General features: G+C 39.8%; 1 protein-coding gene across 1 annotated transcript in view; it reads right to left on the bottom strand.

Annotated features, from left to right (window-relative positions):
- Positions 1 to 19,803, bottom strand: part of AKAP13 (A-kinase anchoring protein 13) — a 112,662-nt gene that overhangs the window by 81,572 nt on the left and 11,287 nt on the right. The window contains exons 2-3 of the mRNA XM_044918144.1: positions 13,993 to 14,068; positions 8,993 to 9,129 (exon numbers count right to left, since the gene is read on the bottom strand). Coding sequence (XP_044774079.1) covers positions 8,993 to 9,129; positions 13,993 to 14,068 — 213 coding nt within the window. The remainder of the gene's footprint in view (positions 1 to 8,992; positions 9,130 to 13,992; positions 14,069 to 19,803) is intronic.

The raw sequence follows: 19,803 nt of genomic DNA, 5'->3' as shown, positions 1-19,803 counted from the left end.
GCCCTGTGTCATTGAGCCCCATGTCATCAGACTCCTTGCTCAGCAGGGAGTCTGCTCCTCCCTCCTCCTCTGCCCCTCCCCCCTGCTCGTGCTCTTGCTCTCTCTTAAATGAATAAAAAATCTTAAAAAAAAAAAAAAAGGCGCCTCTGCAAGGACGAGATCTCAAGGTCCTGTGTTCCCTTCACTGGGCCACACTGTAAAATAAAACGATGCTTTAACCAAGTAGATTCTAAAACAGAGTAGGTATTATTTTAAAATAAAATCATCGACAGTTCTTTTTACGTTAGTGAGGATTAACCTGCACATCCTAAAGCATTCTATCATGGGGCTGCTCTCCAGAGAGAGGAACAATGTAGACGGTCGCAAATACCAACCTTCAGGATGTCTTGGCTTTCTCACTGTGTTCTCCTCAAGCGTAATTAGTTAAGATGAGATTATACAACAGTAGGGTGGCCCCTAAATCCAAAAGAGTTGTGTCCTTAGGAGAAGAGAAGAGACAGGGGGAGATATGCGGGGAGGCGGAGCTTGGGGTGATGGGTCTACAGCCCTGGGCCAGCCAAGGAGTGCTGGCAAGTAGCAGAGGCTGGGACAGGAGCAGGGACACGATTCTCCCTGTGAGCCTCCTGAGGGAAAGCAGCCCTTCTGACCCATTGATTGTAGGACCTCCTGCCTCCAAAACCGTGAAAAATAAATTTTTGTTTCACACCACCGAATTTGTGGTAATTGGTGACAGCAGCCCTAGGAAACTATATACTCACCCTCAAGCTGCTCAACCTTTAATTCTCAGAACAGTACCAGGGGACAAACAGAAGGGGCATGAAAAAGCAAAATGTGTGACGGGCCCATTGTCAAACACACAAGCAAGGCTTCAAAGGAAATGAAAATGAGTTCAAGTTTCCATTTAGCCTTTTATCATATATTCTCATACGCTGGTGCTTCCTGATTAGGAAATGACGTGCGGATGACAGAACAGGTCCTTCTTTTCTGTTTGGCGCCTAGTGGCCTTGCAAGGACACTGCCTTGAAAGCCCACCTGTTATCTCTCTTGGTACTTTACTAATCTGAGACTTAACAAACAAGCATCTACCCTTTTGTAAGACATTAAAACAAGATGGGAAAATTGTTGGTGGCCTGTTTGTACACATTTTAAAAAAGGAGACATCTGTCTAGCATATATCCGCAACGCAGTGTTGATCCTGGTGTGTGCTAGGACACATCTTAGTGTGTACTTTTAACTCATAAACTAAACAAAACAAACCCCCTAAAAATTAAATAACCAGGGAGTTTTCACAGTAATTGCATGAGTTCTTTAGTTTTGTACTCCTGGTAAGAATGAAGTTCACAATGTACAATGTTCTTACACTCGAGTATTGTTATTGTACCTTTCAACTATTATGAGCTTGTGGTTATTACTTGAAAAAGGGAAAAACAGGACAAACTCACTTCTAAATACTGAGGCCAATGGTTTTTCTTTAATGCTGGATTGAATCTAAAGAAGGCTCTAAATTACTTTTTCCCAAGACTTATGTGTTCTCCAAAGAATTTCCCAGCTTCATCATGTCTTTATGCTACCCTGGCAGAATAGAAAGCAGTCAGGGGCATAACCAAAAATTAAACCCGGAATATGGTCCTAGTTTTTCTACAGCTAGGTATCCGTCTACAGTTAAGCCACTTCCTCAATTTGTCTACCTAAGAAGATGATCTTTAAGTCTAAAAAGGCTAGGCCTTAATATAAGGCTGTTGCAAGGTACTGTCTATTTTAATCATGAATAGAGGGAACAAGTGGGTTTTTTAACCATTTGAATTTTTTTCCCCCAGTATTCCTTTCCAGTCCTGAATTTATTAGCGCTTAAGTTCTTAGGGATATCTGCCAAATAAGAGATACGAGAACCGTTACTTCCACCATTCTCCCCCCTCCTCACAGAAAGTACCAGGTTTGGGGATGCTGTTTTTCCATTTATACATCAGAAGGGAGAAAAGTTATGGCTTCTGTCACATAATAGAATGTTCCATGCCTAATATTTGAAACTATTTATTCTTAACAGTTTTTGAGTTATGTTGGTCTTTCTTTGGAGAGGTCTTCTCTCTTAAAATGTCTGCTAATTAAATGACTTCCAGGGACTTCACATATTAGTCCTGACTGGAGAAAAGGTGCCATGGGATTAACTTAACTAGCACATTTTCAAAAACTTGGTTTTGACTCTATGTAAATCAGATGTACTAGTTAAACTGATCCCCTGGCACCATTCCTCCAGACAATCATGAGTAATAGCCCAAGTTCCTGCAAGTCATTTAATATATTTAAGAAATATATACACGTGTATATTTAAGAAAAAAAATATATGGTTTTTCTTCCTTTAGTCTTAAAAGCAGATGACCAGAACACAATTCTCTGCTAAATACAAGTTTTCTGTTTTTCTTTTCCCTTAAGATGCAGTACTGGGAGTGGGTTAGGGCAGAGAAGGAAAAGAGACGCAGAAAGGCAGACACAGGAGAGGAGGGGTGGCTGGGAGTTGTGCTTGTTTGCGAGAAAGCGAGCATACTGGGAGACAGACGACTGAGTCTAGACCTGAGACTGACACACGAGCCCTTCCTCCCTTGAGCTGTCCTGACTGGTTTTCCTCCTGCATATGGGAGGATGGAAACATACACATAAACTACCATCTCTACCAACAGCTTCTTTTTCCTTACAGTTTATGCCATCTTGAAAATCTGCAAATGGTGATCAGGCTCGCAAAAATCTCTAGGAGTCAAAGAGAAAGCTTGCAAAAAACGGGCCCAATGAGCAATACAAAGGCTTGTGCATCAGCCCCCGCTGGACAGCTCGGACTCCAGGGGCACTGACCCAAAGATACTGTTTTGCTTAATTTAAGGTCAAATAAACTAGGAAAATTGAAATTACAAAATAATGATATAAATAAAAGTTAATGAGAAAGGCTAAATTAAATGATGCTGTCTATATAAAGCTCGGGAAACTGATTCTTACTTAGATATACATGCAATGGACTATTCATTCCATAAATGTGAGTAATGATTATTTACTGGATACTTGCCACATGGGGGCTCTGCACTAAGTGATTTAGATGTATTTGTTCTTTTAATATTTGATTAAGTAGGTATTCTTATTTCATTTTATAAATGAGACCACTGAGGTCCAGTGAGGTTACATAGTAAGATTCTAACTTAACTGGTCTGGGATAAGGGCCAGGTTCTTTTTCTTCTTAAAGCTCTCCAGATGATTCTAAGTAGAGCTAGGACTCAGTCCTATTATATATGACAGACCTGTGATAAAAATGTTTTAAAAAATTAAGATGGAGGGGCGCCTGGGTGGCTCAGTCGTTAAGCGTCTGCCTTTGGCTCAGGTCATGATCCCAGGGTGCCGGGATCGAGCCCCGCATCGGGCTCCCTGCTCCGCGGGAAGCCTGCTTCTCCCTCTCCCACTCCCTCTGCTTGTTCCCTCTCTCGCTGTGTCTCTGTCAAATAAATAAATAAAATCTTTAAAAAAAAAAAAAAAATTAAGATGGACTCCAATCCTACATGTAAAAGCCCAAATTATAGATGTCCTAAAAGAAAACTTTATGACTGGGGGCAGACAAATCAGGAACAGGACACAGGTAGCAACAGTCATAAAAAATGGATGAATTACACTTCACCAAAATTCTGAACATTCAGTACATCAAGACACGTTTATGAAAGCAAATAGGGAAGCCATGTACTGCAGGAAAATATTTGCAAAACACAAATCTAACGAAGGACTGGTATCCAGGATACCATATACAACAATTCCTACTTCTCAACAACAAAAAGCCAAACAATCCAATTTTTTTTTTTTTTAATGGGCAAGAAATGTGAACAGATACTCCACAAAGGAAGATATGCAAGTGGCCAATAAACACATGAAAATGTGTTTACCATTATTGCTGGTTGTCAAGGAAATGTAAATCAAAACGATAATGAGCTACCACTACATGCACACCAGAAATGCTAAAGTTAAAACAAAACAAAACAATTATACATGTTGATAAGAACATGGAGCAACCAAAACTCTCATACATTGCTGGTGAGAATGTAAAATGATACAACCACTTTGGAGAAAGGTCTGGCGATTTTTTTATAAGACCAAACCGATACCAGCCGTATGATCTATCTGTTCCCCTCATCTACCCGATAGAAATAATAACATTTATACTCCATTTGTATGAGGCTCTGAAATAAAGAGAACTAACCTGTGATGGGAAAACAACTAGAACAGTTGTTGCCTCTAAGGGGTTGGAGAGGAGACAGACTGAGAAGGGGCATAAGGAAACTTCCCAAAGTGAAGGTAATATCTTGATCCATATGGGGGTTTGGGTAACAAAGATGAATCATTTGTTAAAAGTTGCTGAGTTGCAGCTATTATGGAAAACAGTATGTAGGTTCCTCAAAAAATTAAAACCAGAACTGTTCTATATAATCTAGCAATATCCCACTTCTAGGTATATATCCAGAGGAAATATAGCCACTGTCGTGAAGAGGTATCTGCACTCCCATGTTCACAGCAGCATCACTCACAGTAGCCGACACATGGAAACATCTTAAGTGTTCATGGACAGCTGAACAGGTAAAGAAAATAAAAAGAAGGAAACCCTCCCATTTGCAACAACATGGATGGACCCCGAGGGCATCATGCTAAGTGAAACAGACAACCTTTACATGCTCTCACTTCTACATGGAAACCAGAAATGGCAACTCATAGTAACAGAGAGTAGAACAGGGCTTCCCCGGAGGGTGGGGGAAATGGGGGGATGTTAGTCAAAGGGAACAAGCTCTGTTAAGAGATGAATAAATTCTGAAGACCTAATGTATAGCATATGACCACGGTTACTAATAATGTACGGTATACTTGAAATCTGCTAAGAAAAGTAAATCTCAAGTATTCTTACCACCCACACAAAAAGGTAACTCTGAGGTGATAGATACTTTGGCCTGATTGTGGTAAGCATCTCACAGTGTTTGTCTTTCAAAACATCCTCTTGTACACTTCAAATATGTACAAATTTTGTCAATTATAACTCAGTAAAGCTGAGGGAAAAGTCACTGAAAGTCTTCACACTGCGCATTTCACTGTGTGTAGATTTTATAACAAAAAACAACTCTATTAACACATACTGAATTCTAAGTATTTAGGGGTAAAAGTGGGTTGTTATCTGTAACTTGTTCAGAAATGCATCAAAGAAATTAGGTGGACTGGTAAGCAGAAAAAGGAAGGACAGATGTCCAGGTGTGTAACAAAGCAACTATAAGATGTTAACGGTAGAATCCAGGTGGTGGGTATTCACTGCACAGCTCTTCCAACCCCCCTGAATGTTCCAGCATTTTCTCAATAAAATGTTGGGGGAAAATGCCTGACTGGCTCTCTTAACCAAGAGTTACACTAGATGGGTACTATATAGTTATAGAGAGAGGAGTAAACATTATGTAACATATGTATATATAAATATAAAAACAACTACACACTTTCTATCTTATTACTACCCCTGAAGGAATGTTTGATATTGCCAAAATACTAGTCCTTCAGTTTTTAATAACTTAATCATTAAATATTTATAAATTGTTGTCTATGATACACAAGGCACTCTGCCATGTGCCTTGGAAAATAATAACTCACATTTTAAACACCTAATATGTGCCAACTGTTTAACCCATTTACATGCGATAATTAACCTAAGAATCTTAAGCATGTGATAGCAAACTGTTTCACAGTTCTGAAATTACAATAATTTTTAATACTTGTGTATAAATAACAGTTTTTCTAATATGGATACTGTAAGTATAATTATTTTTATCCCTGAAAGCCTAAAAACTATCTGGCTTGGTGATCAAGTACTTGAGAGCAAACTATAGCACATGAAAGAAAGGATGCTCCCTTAAGGCTTAGCATCTTAGGGGAATTACTCTGATTTTTCTTAGTTGTGGATACATTTTACGAACTGGAGAAAAAACAAGGTGTGAGCGTTTCATTTCATCTAATTCTCTTTGGGAAAAGAGACAGTTGACTATCAGTAACTTTTTCGTGGACTTCAATCAACCTTTTGAATAACAGCGTGGCCGAGATTATACATTTTGTGGTCACTCTTTCTTTGCTAGTGCTGAGAAAAAGACCAGGATTTCTTCCTACTTTAAAAACATAATCTAGGGGCGCCTGGGTGGCTAGTCGGTTAAGAGTCTGCCTTAGCCTCAGATCGTAATCTCGGGGTCCTGAGATCGAGCCCCGCATAAGGCTCCCTGCTCAGCGGGGAGTCTGCTTCCCCCTCTCCCTCTCTGCCCCACTGTGCTTTCTCTCTCTCAAATAAATAAATGAAATCTTAAAAAAAAAAAATCTAAATTTTATGCTGTTGATCTATAGAGAAAAAGACCTTAGAACTAGCAAATATTCAGAGGGTAATCAGGAAGCTCCTCTCACCCGAGTCATGTTTACCAGAAGGCAGGTGAATGGAAATAGAAGGTTAAGGTGAAGAGTTTGTGACCAACACCGCAGGCTGCTCAAGAGCCCTCTCTGAGGCCAGATCACACACACGGCTGTAGGAAGTGACCTGACGCACCACTCGTGGTTCACAGAAAAGAATGTTGCGATGCCTTGCCCAGAGAGGATTTTGAGAGACGGGAGAGCGGGAGGCACTCCGGGGCAGGGTGATGTTTCACAACACACACTGTGTGGCTGTCCACGGAGGCAGACGGTGAGGGATGCTGCCGATGGCCTGTCTGCCAGCATCCTGCTTCTGTATAAATCACTGGCGATTAAAGCAGGTGCCTGGAGATCGAGAGCAAAGTAACAAGGAACAGACTGGAGAGTCAGGCCTGCATACAATCTCAAGACTGTGACATACCAGCTGAGTAATTTGGACTACACCTGTCTACCAATCAGAGCCTGCTCTCCCTCAGGAGTTTAATGAGGATAAAACCACCCACCTCGCAGGGCTGTCGGGAGCATGAAAGGAGATCACATATATTATAAAAAATTCAGTTCGGTGTCGAGGGTATAGTAACCACTTTGTTAAGTATTAGCCTGTCTCTCTCTCTCTCTCTCCCCTTTTCCTTTCATATGCAAACCCTTGGTTGGCTTTATGAATGCCAGAGAAAACTTTTATTGCAAAACCTCTCCTGGTCACAACCAACTTTGGGAAAGCGGAAATAACTAAGAGTTCAGAACCCTCCAGATCTCGCCCCAGGCCATGCGACATTCTCGTGCGTGCATGAAGAGATGACAGCGCAGCCACCATTTCTGTTTTTTCTGAGCCACTCGGGTATGACATGTGGGTAAAAGTTGATTTGGGGAGTATGCTTCAACTCTTAACAATTCTATCTGTCTAGTCATCCTGAAAAAACTGCCAAATCTAGCACCAGCCATTCGTATGAACAATCTCCTAAATATTTTTGGCAGTTTGAGTAAGGAGGCAAAACACAGGAAATTCAAATTCTCTTTAGCTAGGAAAATCACTCAGTTTAGTGACCAGAAATCACTCCCATTCTGCAGATGCCAGCATCCAGGGACAAGCTGTCATGCACCTAGGAGGGAGCAAGCAAGTCTTTCTTAATGAAGACTCTGCAATTTCAAAACAACTTTTGACTACGAAAAATTTCAAACACACATAAATGTTTAACAAATCCCCATGTATCCACGACCCGGTTTCAGTGACTGTCAGTGATTCAATTTTAAAGCTGGAACTAAGAGATATTATCTGTTTATCTGGGACACAAGTAAAATATTCTGAGAGACATGTCCCTTCAGAATGGCATTCCCCTTGGGGGTGGGGGACGGTTCAGAAGTCCTTACAATGAAAACCTCAAAGTCACAGTAGAAATTACCCAAATTCTATTATTTAAAAAAAAAAAAAAATCATGGTTTCCCTCTTCCTAGATAACCTCAGAGATGGACAGACCTTCCCAGTGTGCAGATTTTTTACTTTACAGAACCCACTGAATCAATTTGCTGCGAGTAACAATGACAGGAATCCTGAAGTTCTGTAAATTTTTCCAAGGAAATCTGGAAGACCGTGAGCACAATGAAAGGGAACACGGTGGAAAAGAATTAGGGAAGGCCAAATGGGCACGAGAGCCACTGGACAAAAATGAAAATAAAGTGTTTGAGGGGTACATTTACAGAGGCTTTAACTATGTTCTAGCCCAGAATCCCAGGACACCAAGCCTCTCCTGTAACTTACAGGACAGCATCCTCACAGGGTCTTGGAGAACCACATCACCCACTAACCCAACTGCCCTTTTATCACTTCTCCAGGGTCATCCTGAAGCCTTCATAAAGGCGTCCTCACAGCTGCTGTGCTTCTGCCCCTTCACCCTCTCGCGATTAAGACAAGCAAGTGTGGCGTATGACTGAGTACCACTTGCTGATGTGGCAAAAGCCCGCTATTCTTCTCAGGAGGTGTGGCAAAGCCCGCTATTCTTCTCAGGAGGCAAAACAGAACTAGCTGCAACTAGATAAAATGTAACCAAAAGCAAGCAGACCGCCCGACCCCCTAAAGAGCCTCAAATTATATGAAAACACACGGTGACTCATGTGCATGGGCTTGGCTTTTCACAGTCTGGGTTCCCCAGCAGACATCTAGAAAGTTCCAATTAAGCAGGCTAGATGAGGAGGGGTGACATCACCAAGCTGGGCAGCGAGCTTCAGGCCTAAACACATTAATCAGAAATGACTCTATGGTTAGTTTATGCACATGACGTGTTATAGTCTGAGCTGCGGTCCTTTCCTGCCCACTGAAAAGTATTCACCTTCATCTGATTTAATTCACACCAAAGGAACTCCCATTTCTTCAGGCTTCAAAACCTGCATGTAACCAGGCACAACTCTACGGAAGATAAAGTGGTCGATGCCTTTTTCTAAGCCCCAGAGCCCTGGAGCTCCCTTCTCTGAAAGGGAGGATGTAATCTTCTCTAGGATCACTGAGATATGCTCAGTATGCCTAGCAGGAGTCGCATACTGAGGGGGACAGTACCTTGGGGAAGATGATGCTGTCCACTTCTTCGCTGGGTGAGTGAAAGAGGTCAGAGTCACTGCCGGATTCTCTTTTGAGGACACCTTGTTTTGAGGCACATTCTCTGCCCAGTCCAACATCCAGGAAGTTCTCACATTCTGAAAAAGAAAATGTATTCAACCAATAAGTAAAAAAAAAAAAATTTACTTTCTTTTCATTCCAGCAATTCTCCTTGTAAGTCAACCAACTAACCTCCCCCCTCTTCCAGTACTAAGCAGCTGTAAAGGACACAGATTACTAGCTTTTAACTATGGTATTCCAATTCTAGGGTGATTGTTACTATAGAACCACCATGAGTTTGCCATGTAAACCAAAGGCACAAAAAGATAAAATGGTAATTCAGAACCATAATTCCATCTATATTTAGGCATTTAAATGGTAATCTTTTCCTCTTGGGAGCTGGAAAATATTTCCTTTTGCTACTAAAATCAGAAGTCCTTTATTAGGAAACTATGAGATAGAGTTTATGGCCAAATTTCTAAGACTTAAGTTCTTTCTGGAAACTTATTACCTAGCCAAATATTAGGATTAAAAAAGGAGGAGAAGCATATCTAATAAAAATATCAGTGTATCACACTTACGGGTTCTATTGAGTAATAACAGAAATATAATTGTTTGACTTCTACCTTAAGCAGATCTGACATTGGGGGAACAATGCACTAAAGAAAAATATATCATCTAGAATCTGTCTTCAGTTCAATAACTAGCATAGGGACTCCGGTGAATCAGACAGAGGGGGCCTTGACAGAAATGTTATGCTGTAGATCAAGGAATTCTAAAGACTTAGTACATTGAAATTAGCAAGGTACTTAACTCACTTTCTCCTATTAATTCTGTAAACAAAAGGGACATATGACTTGGCAGCAATAGAATTAAAAATATTTGTGTGTGGTAAAACCAAGAGCCCAAAGGAAGTCAATTAGTAGGTAGATATCAACCTCCCTCAAGAAGTCTGGAGAGTGAAGCATTTCCATTCCAGTTAACATTTTTATATGGGATACAGACAGACATATATCAACTCTTCAGGTGATACTAAGTGACAAGGGACACAACAGATCAGCCGATTACCTAGCAGTTCATGAGAACTCCACCCGGAGGTTCTGGTTGAAAGCAGATTCAAGAGGAGCTGATGATACAAGGTGACAGCAAAACGAAAAACACCGATGGTTTTAGACTCTATTAATAGTGTACCCAGGTCCAAAATGGGGACAGTCCTGCCATTACGTGAGAGCTAGACCTCACTGACAGGATGATGTTTGTCCCTGGGTAACATTTAAAGTAAAACACTGATAAACGGAAATGTACGCATGGTGATGAGGTCAAAACAGTGGAAACACTTGAGAGCCATGAGGCTTGCAAAGGAGCTTGAAGAAAATGTGTCTAAGGGCAGCTGCAGATTTGCTCTGTACTGTTCCAGAGGCAGAACTAAAAGCCCACTGAGTGGAAGCCACAGAGCTTTACTATAACTAGGCTTCTGGGCAATGGGATGGGAGTTTCATAAAGTAACCACTGTCACTTCACCAGAAGGGGTAGAGCAAAGGCTGAGTGACTTTGTCAAGAGGTTTCAGAAAAGATGCATACACGGAAGGGGAAGTAGAGATCAGACAACCCCCAATGTCTCTTTAAATTCTCAGGGTCTATGTTTGGACAATAATCGTGTGTGTGTGTGTGTGTGTGTGTGTGCACTGAGGGTTGAGAAGACGAAGTTTCATTGCACTGGTATATAGGTCATTAATTGCTTGTCCATAAAATTACCTCTTCGTGTCAGGTATTTGACTAGGTACTAGGGATTATCCAAGTAAAAAGAGATAGTCTGAGTATGTGCGTGGGGTAGTTTGCAACCTTACAGCAGAAACGGACATATTAAGAGACCATTTCAACACAGAAGTACACAAAGGATGCCACCGAGAGCAAGGAGGGGCCCACAGATTAATCTGAAAATGTTTCAATTAAAGAAAAAAAAATGACCCTAGTCCATTTCAGTCTTGGTTGGTCCTAATTATTTCTGAGTGTTTCATTCAATGGGAATAGCCCTGCCTTCAAAAGACTGGAAATCATGGGTATTCCACACTACCCCCCCGCCCCCAGTTTCGGAGAGTATGTACTAACCTAGGTGGAGTCGGTGGGTGTGACCTTTCTACTTCTCCCCCTTTCCCCACTTGGAAAATTCAAAGACTCCACTTCACGGCTGAGGGGAAAACAGGGGGCTGGCCAAGAAAAGAAAGGGCTGTCACAGCAACTATGCTGAGCTGCTGGCTGTCCAGCTGGCAGGCAAAGAGACCACGTCCCAATTCCAGACTGGAAAACAAACCAACTCAAGACGCTCTAATGGAAAATTCACAGGGAAGATCCAGATCCAGCCCTGGTAGGAACAGTTCACCCAGAAAATAAATCCGGGCCAGCACTCCAAGGGACCACAAATCAAGCTGTGGGGAGACTCTGCTGTGTGATACAATCCTAACTGTTGAGTTGGGGGGGGCGGTGGGGGGAGAAGAGTAAGCGAACAGGGAACAAGGGTGAGAAAAAGACCCATACGCCATCATGAAACCCCACAAATGAGGGGGGGCCCTAAAGGCAAAGCTAATCCCCACCTTGTGTCACAGGACTTCCCACCTGCCCTCTTCCTAATGAATGAGGTGGAGCAACACACGCAGGTAGAAGCGAGAACAATGAGCACTGACTGGCTTTAGAGTTGATCCTGTCTGGCTTAAATCTCCCTCCGCCTACTTTTAGTAGAAAGATCCCGGGCAGGAAGTCATTTAACCCCTAAGCCTTCACTTCCACACCAGTGAAATGGGACTGATTAGTATCTCCCTAAAATAGTTGCAGTGACGGTTAGAAAGAATTTTATGCAAATAGTAACCAGAACTCTGCCCCTCGCACACAGCAGGTGTGTGATAAACACACCTAATGCAGTTAAGGCTTCGTTATTAACCTATACTGTGCAAGTATCTGGAAAGGACATTACCTTGATGTGGGCCAGTCCTGTTTTATGACTCATATAAATCTGCCTATAAACTTTTGTGTCCTGAGACATTAATTTCCTTAAAAGCTAGCAAAATGTGTCATTTTAAGATGCTCTCTAGTCATTTGGGTCTAAAATGATATATATGCAAACAAATTACAGCAGGCAAAGATAAGAAAAACTACCAGCAGCGCGCCCACTGGTATTTGCTGAACCATGCTAATCATAATGTATGTGTACTTATTTGCACTTATATAAATTTGTATTTATCCATAATGGAGGAATATCCAAAGTGATTTTAAAACATGTCATCTCACTTGGTTTTACACTATTGCTCTCTCTTGAGCTGTGTTCGTAACATAAATGAAACCTTCAAGATCCAAAGGGCCTAGAATTCACCAAAAATTTTACTAAAATCAAAAACTCAGGTCTGAAGCTCCAAAGCATAATCCAGATCTTGGATGCCATTACACGGAGAGTTAAAAAGACCCATTCTAAAGACACTAAAGTAGTTATGCTTGGGATTGGAGTATGGAGGGGGGCGTTGTCAACAAAATTCAAGAGGATGTCCTGGGGAAAATGCTCAGGGGTTCAAAATTCATTTCTTTAAATGAGTAAATTAAACTCCAACATGTGGAGAAACTTCCACATTTAAGCTTTACAAGGCAGACGGTTTCACTGCTTGGATGGTTGGGAGTAATTATACTTTCAGAAAACACCCTGAACAGCTCAAGGAACCAAGATATGGTAAGTAGTATACTTTTAAGTAGAAGATTCTAGGGGGCTGGGTGGTGTATAAGGGTCAGCTAAGTCTGGAAACAGGGTCAATCTTATAACATGCAGAGACCCTAAACACAACTATAGCATAATATCCTCCAGGTGAGACAAAACTAGGGAAGAACACTTTTCATATCTGTCTCCAACACTTCCTTCGGAGTGAAGAATTGAGAGTCAGTAGGAAACCTCTTGGGAGATACAGGATTTGGACAGTTTGCCTTTCAATTTAATACTACTGCAGGACATCCACAGCTGCAGTGTTACTATAAAGACCAGTCAACGAGCACTCAAGCAAACTTTAAAGCAGGTCAGTAAAACCTGTAAAGGTAAACAGAGGTGTTGCTGAGTCAAGTTAACTCAAGAGCCCAGGATACAAATGACCAGCACTCACAGGGAGGCCACAACAACAGGCACAGGGCCTGACAGCACCGTGTCATTCAGGCAACACCCCCACCGAGGACAGCTAGTAACCCTTGAGAGACGGAAGACAACAGAGCGCACAGACATTAGGGAACTCTCCTACGTCACTGTGAATTAGTGGATAAACCTGGGTAAAAAGCTGGGCATCTTAACTACCCACTAGTCATGCGCTGTGTCATTAACAAGCCAGGTCTCAGCAGCTGACCCTTACCTGTTGTTACTAAGACCTCATGGGTGTTTAGGGAAAGGCTCAATTGCTGACAATACTTCCAAAGTTTATGGTTCTCAATCCTGGCCGTGCAGTGGAGTCACCAAAGGAGCTTTCAAAGATTCTGAGGCCGAGCTCACACCCCAGGCCCGATTAAATCACAACCTTTGGGAACAGGACCCAGGCAGCAGTATATTGCCAGATAATTTCAAAGTGCAACCAAAATGGAGGGCCACAGGTTTAATTCTTAACAACAAACATTTATAGTTTTACCAGACTGAGAAAGCACGATCCTATGTATGTGCACACAGCACAGATGCCTTCACAGAAGTGATGAGGCAGAAAGCCACATGGGAAGACTCACTACTAACCGGAGATTTAGGTTCATTATATGACACTACCCATTCTCAGTTGAGACAAAATGCCTACGAACCCAAATCACACATACCCCCCTCTGACTTACTGCATGGCATGGTAAGGAAGGACAGATCTCTGAAAGTGGTCTGTAATCAGAGGGGGACTGCAGTGCAAAAAATGGACACTTTAGACACAGTGATTCGAGCAACTGGAAGCTGGAAGACCCCTGCTCACCTGGGCTCTGTGCGGGGGCCAACAGAGACGCTGTATCAGGGCACGGCTTTATTGTACACCAGCTTTCTCGGTTTATCTGAAAGAAAAGAAAAACAGATCCGACTTTCAGACAGCGAAGTAAGTGGGATGATTTTATAGCTGCGGCAAGTTTATCTATCGTACCAACACTCCTACCTACTGTAAAGGGAGTAAAATTATGACAAGAAAAAGTCGTTCTCACAACACAATCAAGGCACGCTATGCTCAATTAAGGCTCCAATAAGAGCAACAGGAAAAAGATACACAAAGAGAAAATCTGGTGCAGGCCAAGGGTGAAATTTAAAAAAAAAAAGTTAAATGCAATGCATCAAAGATTAAAATACGTATTTGATATCTTTATTTGAAAGTTAAAAAAAAATACAAAAATAGTTTCTATGTATTCAAGAGTTACTGTCCGCTTGGGATCGGAATAAGCATTCTATGTAATTAATTATTAATTTAATGCCCACAAATAGCTACAAGCAGTTTGTATTACCTGTATCCAAAGAATAACCTCAGCAGGGTTGCTGAGGTAGTAAGTGACAGGACTGGCGATGGAAAACAAGTCTATGGGAATCTAATGCATATTAAGAAGAAAACATTCCCCTAAAATATTTTTTTTTTAATTTAGCCTTTACAGCTCTCAGTCATTAACATCATAACCATCTACTTTCATTAAATTTAAAGTAATATAATTTTTTAAATTACCATGAGAGATTTCAACAGTCCTCTCCCCCTAACTGATAAAACAAGCAGACAGAAAACTTGAAAAATATTACCAACCACTTTGCTCTACCCAACACATACAGAGCAATTCACCCAACAATAGCAGAATACACATTCTTTTCGAGTACACATGGAACGTTCACCAAAGCAGACCATATTCTGTGGCATAAAGGAAGTATCAAATTTGAGAATTTAAATCATACTACATATGTGCTCTGACCACAACAGTATTAAAATCAGAAAACAGAGTAAGAAGTTACCTGGAAAAACCGCAAACATTTAAAAAACAAAACAAAAAAAACACACAAAAACTTATTAAAAAATCCATGAATCAAAGAAGAAATCTTCAGGAATCACTGTATATAGTTAAACATCAGAAAATATCTCAAACTCAAAAATTCAAACATCACATATAAAAATGTGATGTTTTATCTGAAAGAAAAGAAAAAAAGATCGACTTTGTTTAGAGGAAACAGTGTTTAGAGGAAAATTTATAACATTAAATGCCTATATTAGAAAAGAGAGGTCTCAAATCAATGATCTAAGCTTCTACCTTAAGAAACCAGAAAAGAGGGCAGACTAACCCAAAGCAAACAGGATAAAGAAAACAAAGAACAGGTATCAATGAAATAGAAAACAGAAAAATAAAATCGGGGACGCCTGGGTGGCTCAGTCAGTTTAGTGTCTGCCTTTGGCTCAGGTCATGATCCCAGGATCCCGGGATCTAGTCCCACATCGGGCTCCCTGCTCAGCGGAGAGCCTGCTTCTCCCTCTGCTTGCCCCCCAACCCTCTGACAAATAAAGCCTTAAAAAAAAAAAAAAAAAAAGAGAAGAGAAAAAGAAAATCGATGAAACCAAAAGCTGATTCCCTGAATAGATCAATGATATCAGTAAAACTCTACCCAGACTGACCAAGAACGAAAGTTAAAAACTATAAGTATCAGGAATTAAAAGAAGTCATTATTACAGATCCTACAGACATTGGAAGGATAACAAAGAAATATTATGAACAACATTACTGTAACAGATTCAACAAGTTAGATTAAATGGAAACATTTCATGGAAGACACAAACTACCAAATTTGCTCAAGAAGATAATCTGAATACCCTTATTCTATTAAAGACATTGAATTCAGTTAAAAACCTTCCTATAAGGAAACCTACAGGCCCAGAAGGCTTCAGTGGTGAATGCTACCAAACATTTAAGGAAGAAATTATACCAATTCTACACAAACTCTTACACAAAATAGAAGAGGAAGGAACAACATACAGCTCATCTTTATGAGTCCAGCATCACCCGGACACCAAACCTAGACATAGACATTATAAGAAAAGTATAAATCAATATCCCTCAGGAACTCAGATGCAAAATCCTGAACAAAAATTAAGATACTGAATCCAGCAACACAGAAAAAAAATCAAGTTGCAATGGCCATCCCAGGAATGTTGAAAAATCAATTTATTAACAGACCAAAAACTCCACAAATTAATGATTATCAAGAAATGTAGGAAAGTGTTGGGCAAAATTCAACATCTACTCATGATAAAACTCACAGAACACTGGAAACAGAAACGAAATTCCTCAGTCTGATAAATGGTATCTATTAAAAACACACACACACACAAAACACCTACAGTTAACATCATACTTTTTTTTTTTTGCAGTTTTTTTAAAGATTTTATTTATTTATTTGACAGACAGAGCACAAGCAGGGGGAGTGGGAGAGGGAGAAGCAAGCTCTCCGCTGAGCAGGGAGCCCGATGTGGGGCTCGATCCCAGGACCCTGGGATCATGACCCGAGCCGAAGGCAGACGCTTAACGACTGAGCCACCCAGGTGCCCCCAGTTAACATCATACTTAATAGCTAGAGACTAAATGCTTTTACTCTGAGATCAAGAACAAGGCAAGAATGTCCACGCTCATCACTTTTATTCAACACTGTATAGGAGTTTCTTCAATGCACTATAGCAGAAAAAGAAATAAAATGCATAGGTCTGGAAAGGAAGAAGTAAAACTTTATTTATAGACAGCATGATTGCCTATGTAGAAAATCCTAAGTAATCTACAAAAATGCTGCTATAATAAATCAGTTTAGCAAAGCTGCAAGATACAAAGTCAATATATAAAAAAGCAGCACTAGTTCTATATATTAGCAGTGAATAATTAAAATGTAAAACTAAAAACAAAAGTAATACCATTTACAATAGCATCAATAAATATAAAATAATTAAGAAAATCTGAGCAACACTAAAAACTACAAAACACTGATGAGGAAAATTAAAGCATGCTTAGAGACATCATGTTTATACATCAGAAAATTCAGTCCTGTTAAGTTGTGAATTCTCCCCAAATGATCACTACTTGATTCTAAGATTTACTATAAAAGGTACAGTCATCAACCCAGTGTGGTACTGGCACAAAGACAAACATTTAGATCAATGGAATAAGAGAGAATCCACAAGAGACCTTCAGAGACATGGCCTAGTGATATCTGACATAGATGCCAAGTGGTATTCCAACCAGGAAAAGAACAGTCTTCTGAACAAATAATCCTGCAACAAGCGGATGTCCACATGCAAACAAAAAACAAATCTCCTTCAAATCTCAAATCTTCTATCAACTACAAAAATGAACTAAAAATATACCTAAATATTGAAGTTAAAACTATAAAACTTCTAGAAGAAAACAGAGGGAAATATTTTTTGTGATCTTGGGTCAGGCAAAGATTTCATAGCACACATGAAAAACCTGAAAAAATCAACCACATCAAAATTAAATTTTTTTGCTCCTCAAAGGCATGGTTAGGAAAATGAAAAGGCAAACCACAGACTAGGAGAAAATACTTACACAGGATCTATCTGCTAAAGGACTGGTAATATAAACTATATTAAAATATAAATTATTAAAATACATAAATATTAAAATATAAGTAACAATGAAAAACCTCTTAAAATGCCATAAGAAGACAAACAACACGCTTTTAAAATGGGCACAAGACTTGAGAAATTATTTCATCAAATATATATGACTGGCAAAGAACACAGGAGAAGGTGTCCAATATCATTAATTATCAGGAAAGAGCAAATTGAAACCACAAAGAGCTAACGGTTCATATCAGAATGGTTAAAATTAAAGAGTGATAATACCAAGTGTTGACAAAGATGTGGAGCAACTGAGCACTGATACATTACCCGAAGAATGCAAAACAGTACAGTCACTTTAGACAACAGGTTAGCAATTTCTTATAATGTCACAGACACTTAATACAACACAACAATCCCACTGATGGGTATTTACCCAAGAAAAACAAATATATCTTTGCACAAAGAACTTTACTGGAAGGCGCCTGGGTGGCTCAGATGGTTAAGCGTCTGCCTTCGGCTCAGGTCATGATCTCAGGGTCTTGGGATCGAGACCCGCATCGGGCTCCCTGCTCCTTGGGAGCCTGCTTCTCCCTCTGCCTCTCTCTCTCGCTGTCTCTCGTGAATAAATAAATAAAATCTTTAAAAAAAAAAAAAAAAAAGAATTTTACTGGAATTTTCATAGCGGCTTAACTCATGATAGCCCCTAACTAGAAACAACCCAATCTGCTGTCAATAGGTAAATGGATAAACAAATAGTGGTACATTCATACAATGCAACAGACTCACAAGAAGAAGGAATGAACCACTGATACAAACACGATGAGTCTCAAGATCATCATGTTAAAAGAAAAAAAAGCCAGACAAAAAATACCACCTAGTGTATGGTTCCATTTTTATGGTATTTTAGAAAAGGCAAAAGTAGTGTGAGCAAGCATATTAGTGATTCAACTGGAGGAACAGAATGACTGCAAGGGGACAAGAGGGAACTTTGGGGGTGATGGTGATATTCCTACCATGACTGCAGAAGTTATTACACAATTTAAACATTTGTCAAAACTCATCAAATTGTGAACTTAAATTGATTTTATTGCATATAAGTTATATTCCAATAGAGCTGAAAAAAATCCCCTAAATATAAGTGTAATATATGTTTTTAGTTTTTATAACTCCCCCAAACACTTTAACATTATAATCCTCTAGTTTCATTAAAATTTTAGGAACCTTTGCAAAAATTCTTTATCTTAGAATATTTTTCATCGCCTTCTCAATTCCATGGCCAGTGAGTAAACTGAACATTCTTGGCCTTCAATATGTAAGGGACTAACTGGCTATACTTTGCATGTCATTTTAGGCATTTGCATTTTACACAAAGTAAGTTAAACAGTTTGCAAAATATATAATATATACAGATAATATAAAATGTGAATAATATATTAACAGTATATAATATAAATAACTTTAAAATGTGTTGTTTCAATCAAAATTAAAATATTAAAAATATTTATAAAAAATAACACAATAATGAAATTAAGATTAAATCAAATCTTTTTTTAAAAGATTAATTTATTTGAGAGAGAGAGAGTGAGCATGAGTGGGCATAGGGGCAGAGGGAGAGGGAGAGAGAGAATCTCAAGCAGATTCCACACTGAGTGTGGAGCCCGACATGGGGCTCGATTTTAAAACCCTGAGATCATGACCTGAGCCGAAATCAAGAGTTGGAGGCTTAACCAACTGAGCCACCCAGGTGTCCCTAAATAAAATCTCTTTAACTGAATACACTCATTTCTGAATAATAGTGGTGAGAACATATTAATGCTGGAAGAATATTCTTCATGTATATGACCACTTTCACATCTCTCTCACATAAACTCTGAGTCCTTGCAGGACACTTTCTTGACTACTTCTGCTTTTAAGGCTTCACATAATGATTTGATATATATCCTATCTTCCCCAGGTCTTGTAAGCAAAGGCACTGATTGTCCTTTTGTTCTAAACTATCTTTTCCAAAATGTCTGTGTATCAAATAGCCTTGAAAAACAGAGACACTGTTTCTTTCCGAAGCAAAGGGTAGGTCTGTTTACTACCCAGCATAATAAAGATAATGTCTCAGTCAAGGGCAAAGATCAGGCAGGCTCACCGCCCATTATAAAAATTGAAGTTTCCTAAGGGTGGGGCTTCTCGGCTGTGACAAAGCATCCACCT

This window comes from Neomonachus schauinslandi, chromosome 9, assembly GCF_002201575.2.
Source record: "Neomonachus schauinslandi chromosome 9, ASM220157v2, whole genome shotgun sequence".
NCBI lineage: Eukaryota > Metazoa > Chordata > Mammalia > Carnivora > Phocidae > Neomonachus > Neomonachus schauinslandi.
Note: the sequence above shows the minus strand (reverse complement) of the source record. Positions and strands in the feature narration are given on the sequence as shown.